Source organism: Eumetopias jubatus, unplaced genomic scaffold (genome assembly GCF_037043125.1).
Source record: "Eumetopias jubatus isolate StellerSeaLion01/CBP00866 unplaced genomic scaffold, mEumJub1_p1.0 scaffold_6, whole genome shotgun sequence".
Taxonomy (NCBI): domain Eukaryota; kingdom Metazoa; phylum Chordata; class Mammalia; order Carnivora; family Otariidae; genus Eumetopias; species Eumetopias jubatus.
Window position 1 is genome coordinate 22,123,008 of NW_028274812.1, and position 20,843 is coordinate 22,143,850.

Below are 20,843 nucleotides of genomic sequence, written 5' to 3' on the forward strand. Positions count from 1 at the left end.
TTGGCTGTAAAGTTATGCTAATATGGCTGGAGAGACAGACGCTTATCTATGAGCCATAAATATCAACTTCTCAGAATACCTGACATTTTAAAAAGATGAAAATGAGGGGTCGGACTAACTTTTCAGCCAAAGAGGCTAAAAGCACCACCTCATTCTCCAAGTGGAACATGACCTCGCACCCCCAACTCTAACCCTAGCTCTTCCATCATGACTCTTAGGTCAGAGCCATAGAGGAAGTGGTTCTCAGTAGGTTCCCACTCAATGTTACAGACAGCTTCAGAACCTTAATATCAAAATGTGAGTCAAAGTTTATGGAAAAACACACCATTTTTTTATTTGTCAGATAGCAAAGAGAGCACAAGCAGGGCAAGTGGCAGGCAGAGCAGGCAGAGGGAGAAGCAGGCTCCTCGCTGAGCAAGGAGGACTTGCTGATGGGGGACTCCCTGAGCCAAAGGCAGCCACCTAACAGACTGAGCCACCCAGGCGTCCCGAGACATACCATTTTCTCAATATAGGTTCTGACTGGGTAATTTTCTAGATTCAGATGTCCAAATACAGACTTTATTTAAAAATGCAAAAAAGCAAGTAAGCAAGGAAAAGTCATCGTACTTCTCTGCCTTCTCTTTGTAGTAGTCATTCAAGACTTCCTCTAAGCGATTGCTGTCTACTTGAATGGAACCTTCCAATTCAGCATTATCCAGAGCTCCAATTTCATCATCATCATATTGCTCATAAAACTTGAATACAGAGAGAAAAGATGCCATGAAAAATAATGTATTAAGACTATAACATTTAAAATGTTATTTTTACATTAATCTTTAAGATTTTATTTTTTTAAATGATCTCTACACCCAAAGTGGGACTCAAATTTCCAACCACAAGTCACATGCTCCATCAACTGAGCCAGCCAGGCACCCTGATTTTTTACATTATTTTTAATCGTACACAATATTTAAGCACTACCATTGAGATCATAAATACCATTATAATATTAGCAGGGATTAGCACAATGACAACAGAATGTGGAAGACATTCTACCCAGTACTTTAAGACTTACACTTAGCCTGAAAACAGGCTGCCATTTAAAAAAAAAAATTATTTATTTTTAAAGGTTTTATTTATTTAATCGACAGAGAGAGGGCACGAGAGAGGGAGGTAACACAAGCAGGGGGAGTGGCAGAGGGAGTGGCAGAGGGAGAAGCAGGCCTCCTGCCAAGCAGGGAGCCTGTATGTGGGACTCGATCCCAGGACCCCGGGATCAGGACCTGAGCGGAAGGCAGTCGCTTAACCAACTGAGCCACCCAGGCGCCCTCCCAAAAATTTATTTATTTTAAAGAAAAAGCGCAAGCAGGGTGAGGGAGAGAGGGAGAGAGAGAATCTCAAGCAGACTCCCTGCTGAACGCAAAGGACGTGGGGCTTGAGCCCACAACCCTGGGATGGTGACTGAGTTGAAATCAAGAGTCAGACACTTAAGCAACTGAGCCATCCAGGCGCCCCAAAAATAGGCTGTCATTTAATAGGAAAATGAAAGACAATCGTTCTGCTCAGCTTGGAAAGCAAAGCTAGGTAGAAATCTTTACCTCAGAATATTTTACAGATGCTTTCAAATTCACTAATTATGCAAAGTAAAAGACCATATAACTGAACAGTCTCCTTTAAATGTACATATTTCAGGGGTGCCTGCCTGGCTCAGTACTTAGGACATGCAACTCTTGATCTCAGGGTGGTTGAGTTCAAGCCCCAGATTGGGCATGGAGCCTACTTAAAAAAATAAAAAATAAATAAATAAAAATAAGTACAAATTTCATTCTTGTTTAGATGATGTTTACTGTATTACTAGAATGCTGTTAAGGGTAAACAGGGGGTGTGTGACTCCTGAAGAGTGAAGTCATTTCTAACAGTTTGCCTACTAGTACTTAGTGAAAAGGTAGCAAAGTTAGAACCTTTCAAATTCACCTTGAAGGAAACCATTCATTCACTGAATGAATTTACTGAATAGTTTGAATTTGTATCATATGCCAGACACCACGTTAGACCTTGGGATATGTCAGTGAGGAAACACATGTAAAAAACTGAAAGCAATGGAATTTTGTTTATGCTCAGACCAATGCTTGAGGAAAAAAGCATAATCTTGGGGACTGGAGTCAAAGGTTCAGAATCAAAATGTCAAACTTCTCTGAGGGAAGTCCAGAGATTGCATTAGCCATCTCTGACCTATATGCATTCTTTCCAGAACTAAAGTTAGAATGGTTTTATGGTCTGTTTTAATAAGACATAAGCTCTTTCTAATGCCGAAAGTTCTGGCTTTGAGTTCTAAGGTCATACGAAATTTACCAGGAACTAGTATTAAAAGGCCCCTATTTGGGGACCTTACCTTCTCAAATCTCTCATCATGAAGAGTCAGCTGCTCATTTCTCCTCATAACTGAAGATGTTATAGAATATTCAGTAAAGCGACTTTTCGTCTCCTCTTCCCAGAATAAGTGATTTTCTACAGTCCCAGGAGGTTTTCCAGGGACAGACATGGCCTCATCTGATGAGCCTGCAGAGCCATAGTTATCGTCATCACTACCTCCTTCCTTCTCATCATCCATGTCTTCCCACTCACTGTCATCTTCGGCCTCAGATTTCCTAAGTCAGAGTCATAAATTAACTGTCAAAACAACTTGAGAAACAACAGAACCAAATGACTTTACACAAGTAAAATTTGAGGGTATTTCAGGGAGGATTCCTGTTTAGGCAGTAACAGCTGTGCTGCTTGACCTGTCTGGTAGGGCTGGAAAAGTAATGAACCAGCAATCAGGCAACTTGGACTTTAGCCCCACCTATTGTTGGTTTGTAAAGACCTCAAGTTTCACATTTTCTGCTCTAAAATACAAAAGTCTAACACTAAATGCTCTCAAAGGTCTGTTCCAGTTATAACATTCTATAGGTACATCCTACTGAAGAAGCAATAGTCAGGTCATCCCTGATTCGAAAGAAACCACACATACCGTATATCCATTCCCTCTTCTTCTGTTGGCTTATTGGCCTGAAGAATAAAATCATCTTCAAGCAGATTGTCCGGATTATCAAAGTCAAAATCATCATCAAGAGCCGCGACAATGTCAGGATCAAAATCCAGCTGAGGTCCTAGCAGGAAAACAAAAATTGACCAGTAATTCCCAAGAAAACATGATTCCTTTACTTAACATAATCTGAGTAGCTATCATATACCACATTCTACTTCTGTATTGAGAATTAAAAAATGATTAAAAACTTCAAGTTTGGTCTAGTGAGGAACAGCAGGGATGACTGCAAGAAAACAAAACAGGGGGAAAAACACCTCTGGTTTCAGGATCCAATTGTAAAAACTCTTGCACTATAGATCTGAGATATTAAACTGTGTCTAATAAAATTCAAGGTTTTCACCTGCAGGAAAATCTGGGCTTTAAATTTACCTGTTAGAAGAAACTCAAATTAAGCATGTGTAGCCTGGTGAACTGTCTTTCCAGCCTAGGAGATTTTAATAAATCCTAAACCTGTTTCTTCAGCTATGGTCTTTTGCGTGTAAAAATAGTGTCCACAAAAAACTTCAAGTTCAACCTTGTAAACTGACATGGCTTCCAACATCCCTCATAACATGGCCACTGCTTGACTCTCCAGACTCATTTCATGTTAATTCTTACCATTCACATTCTAGGCATGCTAAAATGTGGTTTCCTATTCATGTTCTCTCAATTTTGCAAATAGTTTCCTGTTTGAAATAGCCTCTCCTCCCCACCCCACCCTCCTTTACCCACCTACCTAACTTCTACCTAAGAAATCAACTTAGACACCATTTTCTCCAGGACACTTTGCCCACTATTAACTAAACCATTATTTATTCATTCGTAATGTAATTGTAATTTCCTATTTATTGTCTATCCTTCCCAACTGATGATAAATTCCTTGAGGTCAGGGATTATGCTTAATCTGATTCAACCCAAGACCCCATCATATAGTGGCAACTCAAAAATCTACAGAAGGAATAAATGAATGAATGTTACGTGGCAAAACTGGTTAATAATTAAGGCAATTCAAGAGAAAATACCAAACATCACTTCTGTGTTTGTTCTAAAATACAATATTAATACTGCAAAAAATCCAAATAGCAAAAATCCCAAACAATTTTTCAGTGTATCTGGAAAAGATGATAAAATGGACTTCTATAAAATACTTACACTCTTGGAAGAAATTCTGAAAGTAGATTAAGTCTACATGTATGTTAAGGCTACGTGAATATCATCGTTTCCTCTGCAAGAGTTTAGGTCAAGGTTAAAATTCCCCTACTAGATCTTCAAAACAAATTTTCCCACTTTCCTCTGCAAACAGAAACTCCAAAGACTAAGAATTTGATGGCAATAAAAAAAGGACCCCATCACTCATCCCTTCCTAATGACCTCTAATCTGAATTCAGACATCTCAACTGTTTTAACACTTTATTAGAAAGAGAAAAGCTTTATCATTACTATGCTTTCCTTTTTGTTAAACACAGATCAAGTCACTCGAAAAGTTCAAGAAATCAAGCACACCTGAAACAGGAGCTGCTTTATTCAACAATCCAACATCTTCCTCAAATTCTGATGCAAATACTGATGAAGGCAACTTAATTCCCGTGGTCTTGAAAGAGAAATTACACAAAGTTAGATTAAGAAGTACTTCTGACCTACTATACTGGGTTGAAGTGTCCCCCACAAAATTCATGTCCACCCAGCAGCTCAGTGTGACCTTATTTGGGAACAGGATCCTTGCATATGTAATTAGTTAAAATGAGGTGACAGTGGATTACAGTGGGCCTTAATTCATAAAGATAGGTGTGTCGCTGTAACAAGGTCACATGATGACACAAAGATACACAGGGGGAGAAAGCCATGTGAAGATAAGAGCAGACTGGAAAAATGGATCTACAAGCCAAAGAACACAAAGGATTGCTGGCAACCACCGAAAACAAGGAGATAGGTGAGGGACAATGTTCTTGCCCTGACCCCCACAATGGAAGCAACACTGCTGAAAGCTTACTTTCAGACTTCTGGCCTCCAGAGCTGTGAAAGAATAAATTTCTGTTGTTTTAAGCCACCCAGTGGTAAGGTGTGGTAAATTTGTCACAGCAGTCCTAGGAAAACGAATACAACTAAGTCCTGCTTTCTCGCTCACTTGTACTCCAGTAAAATATTTGAAACCTATATATCCCATCATCCTCTCCCAAGCGGTTTCCCTGGAATATTTCACAAAGCCTCCTCCAGCGTATTATTCCATTTAATCCTTGTGAGATATCAGCATGCGGTAGTCAACAAAAGCTAAGAAAGGTCAAATGCCATGCCTGCCTCAAATTGGCAACTGAGGTCCCGGGATTCAAATCCAAGTTTTGTAATGCCTCAAGTTTCAAAATGTAATCTTTTCCCTCTTAAAATGAGGTAACACGCCAATCTCTGGTAATGGCACAGCATTTCTCTGAACTGGCCATCTTAAATCCTGGGGTGGTCATAAATCATTTCTCTCCATCTCTATAGCCCTTGAACTCTCTTGTATACCGAGATTGCACATCAGTCTTTTGGGCACCATCTTACTCATGGCTAACCAACACACAGATTACTACCACCGTTTAGATAGTCCACACCTAATCCAACCTTCATATCACTTCCAGATTAAAACTCCTTTATTATTTTATAATGTGACCTTCTTGAACTTGTAACAGGTTTTGATTTTTCACTCCTGATTTTCAGTCTGTAAAAGCAAGGCTTACTTACTATTCCATATATCCAAATTTATTACTTTATAACCTCCATGTAAATCACATCCAGTTCCTCACATCATGGAATAATTCAAAGTAATTTATGGAGCACACATATGCCAAACACTATGATCCACACTACTACCTATGTCCCTTCTGACTGGAATGTTTCCTTCCTGTCTTCAATACAACCCACCCTTGAGTGCCCAGCTCAGTTCCTCCCTCCTCCATGAAGCCCTTCTTGATCACTCTTCTAGAACTTTCCTTCGGGTAAATCCCTTCATTCTTCACACCATACACAATACACCTCAAAATGTGCTGGCACATTATCTGACTGACTGGTCCTTATGCTTTAGTGTGATCTTTTCAACCAGTTACCAATGTGAGGGTCACCACATGTCATCTCTCTTGTACCTCACCACCCACCTCATCCTCAGTCTAGCAGCAGGCACAAAGCTGAGATGTATGTTCTTACTGGCTCATGGGAGCATGCGGAATTGGAAACCTCTGAGGAGCATGACTAAAAAGCTACGTACAGGAGTGCACATCCAGCAAACTTAGCTTCCAAAGTGTGTTTCTTGGTGGCATAAGCATAGGAAAGATCTGGTTTTCCACTATAATGTCCTTTTTTTAAAAGAGCTTTACTTAGAATTAACCATACAATTCAGCCACTTGACGTGCACAATTTAATGATTTTTGGTATATCACATTATTACTTTTTAAAAATTATAAAATATGTGATTTGGTTTTGCTGGTTTTGGTTTTTAAGAGAGAAAGAGAGAGCACGCATGCACGAGCAGGGAGAGAGAGAATCCCAAGCAGGTTCCACACTCAGCTCGGAGCCCGATGTGGGGCTCTATCTCACAACCCTGAGATCATGACCTGAGTCGAAATCAAGAGTCAGACACTTAACCGACTGAGCCACCCAGGTGCCCCACTGTTTTGCTTTGTTTTAAAGATACTCTGTGATTATCTATCTTTGGATTGTGAGGTTATAAAAAAAGGGAGGATCAGCTTGTGTTTAGTGAATTTACCTTTGGAGATCTTTTTCAAGTCTTGAAAAACAGTCAAAGAATCACGTACACAGGGGCGCCTGGGTGGCTCAGTTGGTTGAGCAACTGCCTTTGGCTCCGGTCATGATCCTAGGGTCCTGGGATTGAGTCTCACATCGGACTCCCTGATGCTTCTCCCTCTGACCCTCCCCCCTCTCGTGTTCTCTCATTCTCTCAAATAAATTAAAAAAAAAAAAAATTACGTACACAATTAGAGTTTAGTTAAAAAAAGAAGTGTGTTTTTTATTTGCAGTAGTTCTGAACTCTGTTCAGAGTGTGCCCAGCTGCTTTCTACCACAGTGGTACCTGCTTTCTTTCATGTGACAATTGGGCTGCTTAAACAGAACTACTTCTGTACTGCTTTATTTTGTTTCTAGGGTTTATTCAACATTTCTGGTTTACTCAATTTGGGTGGTTTGTTACAAATTATTTTATTGATTTTTTAAAGATTTTATTTATTTATTTGACAGAGAGAGAGACAGCCAGAGAGAGAACACAAGCAGGGGAAGTGGGAGAGGATGAAGCAGGCTCCCGAAGAGCAGGGAGCCCGATGAGGGGCTTGATCCCAAGACCCCGGGATCATGACTTGAGCCAAAGGCAGAAGCTTAACGACTGAGCCACCCAGGTGCCCCTACAAATTAAAGTCAAAAAAGCACATGGGACTCATCATTTTTTCATCATGCTACAGAAAACAGATGGCATTTTTGTTTTCAAACATAATTCACTCAACCTTATAAACATCACTGAAGTGTCCATTTAAGAGCCTTATTCTAATGGAACACTACATCAAAAACTAATGATGTAATGTCTGGTGATTAACATAACAATAAAGAGCCTTATTCTATTAAAAAGCCAACTAAATAGTGATTACTTTTACCGAAAATGAATTAAGGATTAAAAGCTAATCTTTCAAAAGCCAATACAATTCAGCCAGAAGAATCTTAGAACTTTTTATTAAGACTTTTCTCCAGGGGTGCTTGGGTGGCTCAGGTCATGATCCCAGGGTCCTGGGATCAAGCCCCACATCAGGTTCCCTGCTCAGTGGGAAGCCTGCTTCTCCCTTTCCCACTCCCCCTGCTTGTGTTCCCTCTCTTGCTGTCAACTAAATAATCTTTAAAAAAAAAAAAAAAAAAAGAAAAAGACTTTTCTCCCTAAGATAAACTTGAACAACTACTGGACACTCTCCCCTCCCTGTGTCTTGGAAGGAGGTGAGCCACTAAGATCTATACCCTACTCCTGATAGTGTCACCTTGGGAAAGAAGAGTACAGAAGCTGGTTGTTATGACAGGGATGTAGGAGTGGGGTATGCGGCCTTAAAGAGAGCTACAACCTAGGAAGTGAGGGAACAGCTGCGTTCATTACCTTCCTTTGGGATAATACCCTGAAGCCTAACCCTTTTGACCTCCCGTAAGCAACAAACTATAGACTGGAGAAGCTATGATTACACTTCCCTGAGAAAAAGAATGCCTAGACCATGAGAGGAGTGGAGAATGAGAAGCGGGAGAAATTGGTACCCTTTTTAGCTCTTCTTTTTTGTTAATAAACCCAATAAATATCTTTTTTCCTTAAGTGCCAAATAATACAAAGTTTTATAGAAAAATTTACTGTATACTAACACTAAATAAAAAGATAAAGGCATAAGACATGGACATCTTTAACATTAATGGGAGAAAAACAGAACTTAGTGTTAATTTCATATAAATATGTGCTCTCATTTGTATTTAAAAGAAAATATTAAAGTGGACTGCATTTTAGTTGAGACAAGTCACAGGAACTTCATTACAATCTACTGCTTCTATTCTTTTATGGTTAACCTGCAGCTTTTTACGACTGTTAAAGATCTGAACATTCTGCAAAAATTAAGTTCTTAGAAGATACTTTATGATATTGATTAGCTGTTAACATACACAATGTCAGCTGTTTTTCTTCTGCTGAAAGGTGCTAACATGACCACAATTATTAATCAAAATTCTAACCCTGTCAAAGGTTGCTTTTTTTTTTTTTTAAAGATTTGAGAAAGGGAGAGAGTGCACACGTGCCTGTGAGAGAGGGAGAGAAAGTCCTAAGCAGGTTCCGCACTCAGCGCAGAGCCTGAGTTGAGGCTTGATCTCATAACCCTGAGAGCACGACCTGAGCCAAAACCAAGAGTCAGATGCTTAACTGACTGCACCACCCAGACACCCAAAGGCACCTTTTTGACAGCTGCCACCACAGAACAGGCAGCCTACTCTCTACTGATGCTACATACATGTACACACTAGGGCATGGCTTATTTTTTTTTTTATTAAAAATTTTTTTTAAAAGATTTTATTTATTTGAGAGAGAGAATGAGATAGAGAGAACATGAGAGGGGGGAAGGTCAGAGGAAGAAGCAGACTCCCTGCTGAGCAGGGAGCCCGATGCGGGACTTGATCCCAGGACTCCAGGATCATGACCTGAGCCGAAGGCAGTCGCTTAACCAACTGAGCCACCCAGGCGCCCTATTTTTGTGTTCTTGAAATTGATACCATCTCTTGCCTCACTTATCTTGATTTGTAAGTGGTTTCTTCACTCACTCCCAAATATATTGATAAGAAGTCTTACTGAAATTACTAAAGTTTCCTCTTTTTCATCTCTTCTGTCGGGTGCACTGAAAGTACTTATGGGAATAAGCTCTGAGGGCCCAGATGGTTCCTTCAGGTGTTGCAGATAGTCATAGTCATCATCAAAGAACACGCCATACTTCCTCTGTTCTGCTCGCCTCTCTTCATCATTTACCTAGGATAATAAACAAATGTTAATTAGTACCTCTGCCAAGCATAAGCCATAGGACCTTCCAGTGAACACAGCTTTCAGAATAGGACGCAGATGGCACATGAACATTTTGGCTGACAGGAATGAGATAAAGAATTCCTGACAAACTCAAAAAAAAAAAAAAAAGTTTCTGAAACCAAGTGCTACATAAAATTTAAATAGAATGGAAACAATTCCTGCTTCTACTAGACATTTCCGTGCAACAATTTAAGACAAGATAGGGAGAAAAGAAGTAAGTGTCAGTGAGGATGTGGAAAAAAAGGAACACCTGTGCACTGTTGCTGGGAATATAAATTGGTCATGTCACTGTGGAAAACAGAATGAGGTTCCTCAAAAAATTAAAAATAGGAATAGTATACAATCCAGTAATTCCACTACTATCTACCCAAAGAAAATGAAAACAGATTGAAAAAACATATAGGCTCCTATGTGTACTGCAGCATTATTTACAACAGCCAAGATATGAAAGCAATCCAGGTGTCCACTAACAGATGAATGGATAAAGAAGATGTAGTGTGTATACATTTATATACAAATATATTTGTAATATTACTCAGTCATAAAAAAAGAATGAGATCTTGCCATCTGAGACATGGCGGACCTAGAGGGTATTATGCTCAGTGAAGTAAGTCAGAGAACGACAAATACCATATGATTTCACTTGTATGTGGAATCTAAAAAAAAGAAAAAAAACAAGCAGAAACAGATCCATAGGGGTGCCTGGGTGGCTCAGTCGGTTAAGCGTCTGCCTTCAGCTCAGGTTATGATCCCAGGGTCCCGGGATTGAGCTTTGCGTCAGGCACCCTGCCCAAGCAGGGAGTCTGCTTCTCCCTCTCCCTCTGGCTTGTGCGCGTGCTCTCTCTCAAATAAATAAAATCTTAAAAAAAAAAAGAACAGATCCATAAATACAGAAAACAAAACTGATGGCTGTCAGAAGGGGGGGGCAGCGGTGGGGGTGGGGTTAGGGATGGGCAAAATGGGTGGAGGGGAGTAGAAGATACAGGCTTCCACTTATGTAATGAATAACTCATGGAAATAAAAGGTACAGCAGAGGGAATATAGCTAATGGTACTATAATAGTATTGTATAGTGACAGACAATAACTACACTTGTGGTGGGCACAGTGTAATGTATAGACTTGTCAAATCACTATGCTGTATACCTGAAATCAATGTAACATTGTATATCTAGCTGTACTTCAATTAAAAAAAAATTCAAGCCAAGAAACACACACACTGTTTTATCATGTACTTGGGAGGCTTAACAGACTAAAGGGCCTTGAAAATCAAGTACAATTTCTTGTATTTATATGCAAAGAAACTTCTCAACATACAACACAAACAGGCTTTACTAAAAAGCTAAATATGCCAATGTTCCCCAAGAATTCCTTTCAAATTTGCCCACACTTATACTCTTGACAATTATCAAATCAACCTTTTAAAGGCTTCCTGACATTTTCTGAAGCTAATTCATGAGTTCTAATGTTTTACATCTTATGAGATGAATGATGAGGAGACAAAACAGTTGTTTGTGGTTTTGAAATGACAGGATCTTAAGAAAGCAGAGATATGCCCTAAATAATACCATGCAGCATTGTAACTGTCTTAGTAAATATTTACTATTACTGTACAAGATTGGCTCATTTAAAGATCTCCAATAAAGATGCTTTACCCTCTCAATCCAATATGCAAGCCAAAAAACTGGCACATTTACTGTAAATTTAAGTCATAGATTTTGCTTCCCAAAAGATCACAGTAGTTGCAGAACAGCAGCTAACAATTTATTTAGAAACTACTGAGAGTCCACCTGCAAACTTACTGGCTAATGAACAGGACCTACTTTCTGTGTGGGTAACAGAACCCTCTGGGGTGCAGTCTCATCTGCTGCTAAAGGATCTCGTTGACTCCGATGGACCAGGTGAAAAGACACAGCTTTCTTCTTCTCTATGAAAGGCTTTTTCTTCCTGTGAGGCTTCAAAGGAACAGAATCAGAACAAGCCATTAAACAAACAAACAAAAACACACACACAAACCCACAGTCCATATACGAATCTTCAGCAAGTTATGTGAGGGATCAACAGATTTCTAAAACTTACATTTCTATGGTAGGCAACGTCAACAATGTTCAACAAAATCCGCACTTACCTTCCTTCAATGTGTATCTGATGGCACTTACTCTGTGCCAAACCTTCTTATGGGCGCTGGGATACAGCAATGAGGTCAGAGTCCCTATGCTTACGAAGCAAATCACCAAAAAAAAAAATGATTTTAAGTAAAGAAGAGTGATGTGCAAATGACCAAAAGTTACTTCAGACTGTGGGCTCAGAGAAGGTCCCTGACAGGCTGAATCAGAATGACAAACAAGCTGCCACAGGTAAATCTGGGGAAGACCGTTTCAATCAAGTTACACAGCTGTCGCACAACTAAATGAAACCTGGACAACACAGCTACAGTTAAGTAAGATCCATCATCTCTTTTAACACTCTCACTACCCTACCCAACTTGACTCGCTAAACTGAGAAAACATCATCCCAGTTTTTAAGCCATTTTGCTTTTGGGCCCAACCTTAGACTCTCCCACCAGTTCCCTTTGCCCAGAGCAAACACAGACGAGCAGACAACTGCCACTCCAGCGTCTGGAGAAACCAGCTAACTCTCCCTCCTCCGAATGCATGAAGCACAGGGTTGAGCGTTTGTGTCCTGCGTTCACGGGTTCCTAGGCCCCAAGGGATAAAGGAACCCATTCTCCTCGGTCCACTCCCTACGGAGGCTTGGCTGGGGGAGACGCACTCTAAACTGCAAAGTAGGCCCAGAGTGGCGAGGGTGATCATACCGGGGCACAGGGCCGCAAGCCTCGTCCCAGCACCTCCGGGCCAGCCCTCCCAATCCTCGCCCTCAGTAGCCACTGGCACCAGAGGAACCAGCCTGGCCGTCAGCAGAACCAGAGCGCCCCGTCCCCGAGACAACGAGACCTGCTCACCATGTTGCAGCCGTGCGGCGCTCACCCCAGAGAAGGCCGGCAGCTGCACTCCCCTCGTCCCGGAGAAGTGACTCGCTACCACACGAACGCCAACAGGGCCCGGCTCACAGCGGCGTCCTCAGGCCGCTTCCCACGTGCAACGCCGGGATCCGAACAGGAAGTTAAGCGCAGACCGTGGAAATGGGCCAATCGCCGAAGAGCTGAAGGGGTCGCGGCCGGAAGTTGCCAATAGCTCGCTCCGTCCAACGATCGCGAGAAGCTATTGGGAGGAGGGGCTATTTTCACCCCCGGGAGGGCGGGGCTTTTCCGGCCAGAATTAAGTAAACTGGGAAACGAAGTCGTGGGCGCCTTTGTGGTGGTGAGGCGCGAAAGAAGTGTTGCTGTTTCTGGGGGAACTTGCTTTTGTAGCGCCCTCTACCGAGAACAGAGGCGACGTATCTAGCATCCCTATGGACAATTGTATGCCCTGCCTATTCCCATCCGTAACACATAACGCAGGTACACAAACAGAAGGAAGGTGTCCACCCTCCCGGGTCACTGAGGTTTCAGGTTCCGTCTCTTCGGGGCTGGCGGCGAGTTGGTTGCCTTAGCAACGGAGGATCAAGGCCTCGCTACGCTGCACCATGCTTAATCAGGTCTTTGTTCAAAGGTTCAAACCCTCGGGGATTCTGTTGACAGTCAAGGCATTTGAACTAATAGATTCTCTTTGGTGTTTGCATACCTTATCTTATAAGGAGGGTACTAATGTTTATTTTCTTCCAAGTCGTTCGTCAAATGTTTTAACGTGGTTTAAGCAAATAGGCTATAATCACCCCTTCTTAGGAAGATTTCAGGCAGGTGTTGGCACATTCTCATAGCTTTTCCTGGACAAAAGAGGGTGGTAATGCATTCATAACTTTATCAGCAGATCTTTCCTCAAACTGGTGTTTCCCCTTCCCAATCTGGCGTCTTTCCAATGTCTGAGTTATCTTGGACTGTGCCTTTATGTCCTCCTATTACTTCTATAAATATTTGTGGAATGTTACTCTTTTATTACAATAAAACTTATAGAAACAATTTAGATTAGGGCCACAGAAATTGTCTTAGGATGATGCTTTCTAACATATATAACACTCCTATGTGCAGGATGTTTAATATAGTTAAGCTCCCTGAGGGCAGGTTTTGTTTTGTTTTGATTGGTTTTATTTATTACTGTGTCTATCTATCCTCAGGGCCTAGAATAGTGCCTGGTACATACACTCAATATTTGTTTAAATGAATTAATGTGCTGGCACTTTACCTGAATTATCTCGTGTCTTCCTTACCAAACACTATGAGAGGCACTATTATTTTCGGTATCTTATAAATACTAAAACTGAGGCACAGGAAAGTTAAGTAACTTTCTCAAGGCCACACAGCTAGTAAATGGCAGAGTAGGGATTTAAACCTGAGTCTGACTAGAGCCTGACCACTTAACTATATTGCTTTTTTTAAAAAATTTTGAGTACTATTCAGTTACTGTATATATTTACTGATTTAATACACATTGTATTCATTATGTCATTTAATTTCTCTGATAAAAGAAACATGTAGTTAGGCGACAATTAGCCAATCTTATAGAGCCTGGAGTTCAGAGCATTGAAGTGACTTGTCTAAGGTCACACAATAAATGGAAAAGTTTAGATGTGTGGCCCATCAGTCTGGTCAGGAAGGCCACACCCTTAACCGTGTGCTACACTGCCTCCGTAAGGCAGGCAGCCAGCAAATTCTGTCCATTCTACCTTTTAAATATCCAAAGGTATCACCCCATTACCCCTTTTATCAAATTTATTATGTTTAGTACTAGCAAATTCTGTCCATTCTACCTTTTAAATATCCAAAGGTATCACCCCATTGCCCCTTTTATCAAATTTATTATGTTTAGTACTAGCAAATTCTGTCCATTCTACCTTTTAAATATCCAAAGGTATTTTACTAGCAAATTCTGTCCATTCTACCTTTTAAATATCCAAAGGTATCACCCCATTACCCCTTTTATCAAATTTATTATTTTTAGTACTCTTATCCAATCATGTCATTTGCATATATAAAACCTTTTGGATGTCTTACCCTCTGGCCTCAGGATAAAGTCTAAACTCATTTGCATGGCAGCCAACCGTTTCTCTCATCTAGCCTCTACCCATCAATTTAGCATCACGTCTCCTTATCCCCCACACACTACTCTATGACTCAGCTCTACCAAACAGCTTGCAGTTCCCCAATGTACCTGAAAGAGATTGACTTTGCTATGCCCATCTAAAAATCTCTTCCTCTCGCCTCCCTGTTCTTCAAGTGTTAGCCATTTCTGCCTCTAGGAAACTTACACTCTTCAAAACTAGGGCCCACCCCACATGTTCTCGCCGTACCCTGTGATTAGTCTACTCAGTTACATCAAACTGTAAATCCAAACAACTATTTTCATCTGTCTTTAGACTCAAACTGTAGTAACCAACTTGAGGACAAGGGTTTTTGTCTTGCCTAATTTACTTCCCCAGGGCACAGCATAGCAAGGACTCAATAAGAATTGCATTGTTCAAAGCACTTTACATATATTTACTCTTTAAATTCTTAAAGAAGGATTTAAGAGATTTACTATCATTATCCTTTTGTTATATATAGATTAGAGATTGAGAAACAGAAAATTAAGTGGACTTTTGCCCAAGAGCACAAAGCCATTAAGTGATGCAGCCAAAATGTGAACTCAGGTGTAGCTTGAGAGTCACACCCTTAACCATTACAATACACGCCATCTCAAAAAGCCAACACATATGGTAGCTAACGTGTTCAAGCCTGTTCTGGATGCTGTGTATATAAATATGAGCTCATTTAATATTTGTTGAATACAGTATCTAGAACAATGCGTTTGTTAAAATTGTATATATATACAAAACCCTGGCTTGTCTTAACACAGAAAAACATTTCCTATGATAAAAACACCCATAACTGAAATATTATAGTAATGATAATAAATCCAAGCCATACTTCTCCTAGAATTTTATTAGCATGCTCTAATAAATAGCATTCATTTCACAATGATGAAGAAGAATTTTAATAAACTCATTTTAATTACTTTAATTCCTGGTTTAGTCTAGGCTTTGAAAAATTTTGTGTTTTCCATGTGAAATGAACCTGCCTATTGAAACCATGTTTACCATCTTAGCACTATTTATATCACATTTAGCAGTGGTTCTCCATCAGCATTGCCCAAGGACCCCCAGCACCAGGAAACCAATGTACACAGAATTGGAGAAAACTTGCTTGAATATAGCCAAACTAACTAGACACCGAAGCAGTAACTTGAGGAATTATAAATTACATGCTTGACAATATTAATAGAGCTTATGGAGGTAGTTAATTTATAAAAAGAGAAAGCATCAAGATGGATGGAGCAGGATGTTCACTGTAGCACTGTTTTTAATAGAGAATAAGAAAGCAATTAAAATTCCACTAGTAAGGGATTAATTGAAAAAAATTAATACCATGGTCTATTGTGAAGCTGTTCTACGGAGATGCAGATTGACATGGACAGTCATTCATTCAGTCAGAAAAAAAGCAGGTTGTAGAACATCACGAAAATGGCATTTGTTGTTGTCGTTGTTAATAATTATATATAGAAAAACATTTTACACAGAAATATCATAGTGCAAGCACTGAAAAATACTCAACTATGCACCAAACTTGCCCATAGCAATTTTCCATGAGGAGCTGGGATTATAGGAACTTTAGATGTCTCCTGTATATATTTTTTCATTGTTTACAATTACTTGCATTGTTTTATATATCTTATTGTTTATATATTTATAGTGAGGATTTGAAGTGTTACATTTGGTGTCTAAAAAAAGTGAAGATACTTAAAAACCAAAGTAGGGGTGCTTGGCTGGCTTAGTCCATAGAGCATGTGACTCTTGATCTCTGGGCTATGAGTTTGAGCCCCCATGTTGGGTGTAGAGATTATTTTAAAATAAAATCTTAAAAACAAAACAAAAAACAAAAAGATAGGACAGGTTAGATACTAAAATATTGTTCAAGGATAATTTTTTTATGGTAAACCCATGACTCTCATACATAAGCATAAAATGAGTAAAGATTTTATTTAGCACATTGTTAAGGAGGGAAACATAGGATGTTACAATCAGTTCAGAGGACAATCCACAGAAGAGAAACATTTACAGAGAAGGAATATTGAGAAGAATGTGCAAATGGAGACAAAACTGGCTTCTTTCCCAGTGACCTAAGGAAGGCAACTGAACCTCCACTGGACAGAAATTATGTATGTGTCTGGAGACAAGAATTATTCCACATTCCTGTCAGCTTTCTACAACTTACAAAGTTGTAAAATAGCTCAAAGGCAAGGAAAGGTGCAAAGTCCTCCTAAACCCAGAATTGGAAGGGTGTACTCATTTGAAAATGCATCATTTTCCAATGAAACACAAATTTTCCCCTATAATATTAAACGACAGCAGTAGGAGGCTTGGTACATTGGCCAAAATTAAACTGTAGTTTGTTTCACTCTGATTGTGTAACCTGAGGCAAGTGGGCTTCTGTTTACTTGCCTGAATGTAAAATGGGAATGATAGTATTAATGCTTACCTTAGAGGAATTGTTGGATTAAATGAGAAAATATGTTATAAATGCTGGGACCTGTGCCTGACCTGTGCTCAGTGCTCAGTGAAGATTAGCAATTGTCCACTTCCCAGGTAAGTGTAAGGATTCACCTAACTTCATTGTTGCCTCAGGGTGACCATCTCCTGAAACCAGGGCCCGTAGCCTCTGGGATTTGTCAGGGAACACGTTTTGCTTCAAGTCAGATTCACATCATGGAATCTGTTAGCTTGCATTTAGACCCAACTTGTCGGTTCCTCTATCTTAATCCTTTTGCTTTCCCTCAAATTCTGGTAACTTTTGGGTTTTTCATATTACATACTTAGATGATTTTACTAGCTTCTAGCCCCCGGTAATCTTATGTTCTTTAAAATTCTTTTTAATAGCACAAACTCTTCATATTGCTTGGCTTTTTGTTTACTGACTCGGGTTCTTTGAGTCAAAAGTACTTACATTTCATTGGTGAGTACACTTTGGAAATATTAATCCAAATTATTGTTTTTTTATTGTGCCTTTCTAGTTATAACATGAATTTTGAGTTTTCTTTGGTATGTGTCAGTTATGCTCATTCTAGCCTTGGGCTATTAAAAGCTCACAAATCATTATTAGTCTCCTTTCTTTTGAGTGACAATCCACTACTGAAACCGGTGACAACTTTGGTAATTAGATCATGCATGCCTTTAACTTACAAATTTAACTCTATGCTTTCAGCAAATGAGAGAGAAATAAGATTACCACCACTGCTATTTTTTTTTAAAGATTATTTATTTATTTATTTATTTATTTATTTATTTACTTGAGGGAGAGAAAGAGAGAGCGCAAGCACACAGGGTGGAAACGGGCAGAGGGAGACTCTCAAGCAGATCCCGCCAAATTAGAAATGTGGTTTGAAGGGACAGCTGAAGGGCACAGAGCCCACTGCAGAGGGTGGAAAGGGGCAGAGTGAGAGGAAGAAGGAGAATCTCAAGCAGAAATTCCCCCAAGCTGAGTGCAGAGCCTGCTGCAGGCCTCGATCTCACAACCCTGAGATCATGACCTGAGCTGAAATCAAGAGTCTGATGCTTAATTGACTGAGTCACCCAAGCACCCCAAATTACCACTGTTAACTATTGAGTGATTCTCGCTGCCATTCTGTCAATGAGCTCATACTGGGAATGTGGGTGAGACATTGACCTCTATTTCCTCCATTACTATGTTCCCTATGCTTATGGTATGAGCATCTCATTGCGCTGAGTATAATTCTTATGCTTAAAGGTAAGGTTTTTTGTTTTTTCTTTTTTTTTTTTAATATCACATAGCACTTAGATGTAAACTAACTTCCTCATCTGTGGCTTATTAAAGAACCAGCCACATATTTCACTGTTGAAGTAAAAATGGGCTATGTGGACTTATTGAAATAGTAGATCTCAATGTTCATTGTATTCGAGGCAATATATTTTCAAATATAATTTTTGCTTTACAACTTAACCCTCTACATAAAGCACTACATTTTACTTAAAATTAAGCTAACCAGTAAAACCCAGTTAAATTAAAAATATATATATACCTTCCAAAGCACTCAGATGGTGTGCAAATGAAATGATTTTGTGTTCTTAGAGATTTGTCTCCTTTCTTCAGGTGAAGAAAAAATATTTTGTTAAATTTTCATTGTAGTAATTTATTTAGCCGTAAGCTACATTATCTGTTGGGAGGTTTACTCATTTCCACAGCTTGTTTCACGTGCTAATGATTCTCTACTTCCTCTTTGTAGGACAGACCTTGTACCTGACCTTTAGACTCAACTGAATACATCTGTCCACATGTGGATGTCTCAACAGGCAGGCAATTCAAATTGAATTTCATGTGCAAAATTAAATGCCTCATCTCTCCGTACCTCCTACCCTGTCCTTCCCGGGCTCCCTGCCTCCCCCACCCCCAAGTCTTACAACCTCACCTTCCTTACTTTCTATTTCAGCATGTGGCGTCACCACCATCCACCAAGTTGCCCAAGCGAAAAACACAGGTATAGTCTTTACTTTTCCATATCCCTCATTTCGCATTTGCAACAATCACTTTTGCCCTTCAGTTGTGCCTTGAATTTGTTATGCTTCTTCACTCCCATAGTTCAACACCTTGGTTGGGGTCACCATCATCTACCAGTCAGATTATGGCAATAGCGATGGTTTTCACGCTTCCAATATTGCCTCCTCCAATCCAGTCTTGACATTGTGACCATTGTAATTAGGGCAAATCTGAGGATGTTTCTCCTGCACTTAAAATACTTCTTCTCAAGGATAAATTCCGAACTCCCGTAGAAAGTTTACAAGGACCTTCAATATTTAGCCATTGTTAAACTCGGTTAGTCTTCTATCCCTTTCTCTTCTTCCGTCAGCTCAGCTTTTAGATTTAATTAGACCATCCTGAGCATGACTACAGAGCTCTGGTCTTAGGGACAAACAAGACCGGACATATGTGTGGGATGAAGACAGAATCTAGTTGGTTATTATTTAAATGAGTTGTGTCTAGTCAGAGAGAAAGAATATGAAAAAAAGTTGCAGAATTTCAACAAGCCAGTAGAAGATTGTTGAAGGGAGCTAACTACAACTCAGGACTTCCTTCTACCTATTAGACAAAAGAACTGTTTAGGATGTAGCTCGAATCTGTTTTAATAAGCCAATCCTATCTGAAGATTGTGGATTTGGAGACCCCAGAAGTTACGGGGACTGAAAAATGGTTCTAATATGTCTCTGTGGTTCAAGTAGATTCTTTTCAGAAGTAAGAAGCCCATAGGATGGTTTTCTCAGTAATAGATCTTTGACCGTTAAGCAAATGGTGAATCATCAATCCAGTAATTTCAGCTTGTCTTTGGTTTTAAAATGTGCTTTTCTCAGTGTCTAAGAAAAGACAGTGGTCTTATTTCTACAAGCTTGGAAAGGCTTAGAATTAAACTTGGAAATTAGATGAAAGGCAAAAATATTTTTGTGTTACATGTATGATTTGTAAGTATTGGGAAAATCTGTATGTACTTGGTATTAAAATATTTGTAATTTTTTAAAACTGGAATATTGTAGAATCTCACCAATTAGCCACACAATTCTAATTTAAACTATATAACTAATTTTAGACTTGCAAAGCTGAAAAGCATAAGAATATTTTTAATTTGTAAATAATACTGAAATGTTTAAGAAAATTTGATTGACTCCATGTATAAGGTATTCAACTTAAAAGTGTTGTTAAAATGCTCGTTATAGGGGCGCCTGGGTGGCTCAGTCGTTAAGCATCTGCCTTCGGCTCAGGTCATGATCCCAGGGTCCTAGGATCGAGCCCCGCATCGGGCTCCCTGCTCCGCGGGGAGCCTGCTTCTTCCTCTCCTGCTCCCCCTGCTTCTGTTCCTTCTCTCGCTGTCTTTATCTGTCAAATAAATAAAATCTTTAAAAAAAATGCTTGTTATAGTGACATTTGGGCCTTCGAAGTGCTTATAAAAGGAATCAAATCTGTTGAATTTATATATGGTGTTGAACACTTTAAAGAAACTATAATACAATAGCTGGAGAAGACATCTGAACCCTTCCTAGAAGGATGTTAATAAACGCAGGCAAATTCTAGCTGGAGGAAATGGCACAAACCAAGCTGTGATGTTGGGAGAGTGCATAATGTATATGGAGAACAA

The 20,843-nt window shown here is 39.7% G+C and overlaps 1 protein-coding gene across 3 annotated transcripts in view; it reads right to left on the reverse strand.

Moving 5' to 3' along the window:
• Nucleotides 1-20,843, reverse strand: part of LTV1 (LTV1 ribosome biogenesis factor) — a 31,218-nt gene that overhangs the window by 2,071 nt on the left and 8,304 nt on the right. Inside the window, exons 2-8 of one of the 3 annotated variants that reach the window (XM_028121366.2) lie at nucleotides 12,575-13,437; nucleotides 11,436-11,567; nucleotides 9,387-9,560; nucleotides 4,553-4,640; nucleotides 2,993-3,131; nucleotides 2,375-2,630; nucleotides 610-737 (exon numbers count right to left, since the gene is read on the reverse strand). In XM_028121366.2, coding sequence (XP_027977167.1) covers nucleotides 610-737; nucleotides 2,375-2,630; nucleotides 2,993-3,131; nucleotides 4,553-4,640; nucleotides 9,387-9,560; nucleotides 11,436-11,567; nucleotides 12,575-12,577 — 920 coding nt within the window. In that variant the 5' untranslated portion in view covers nucleotides 12,578-13,437. The other 2 variants (XM_028121364.2, XM_028121365.2) reach the window with 2 other exon arrangements.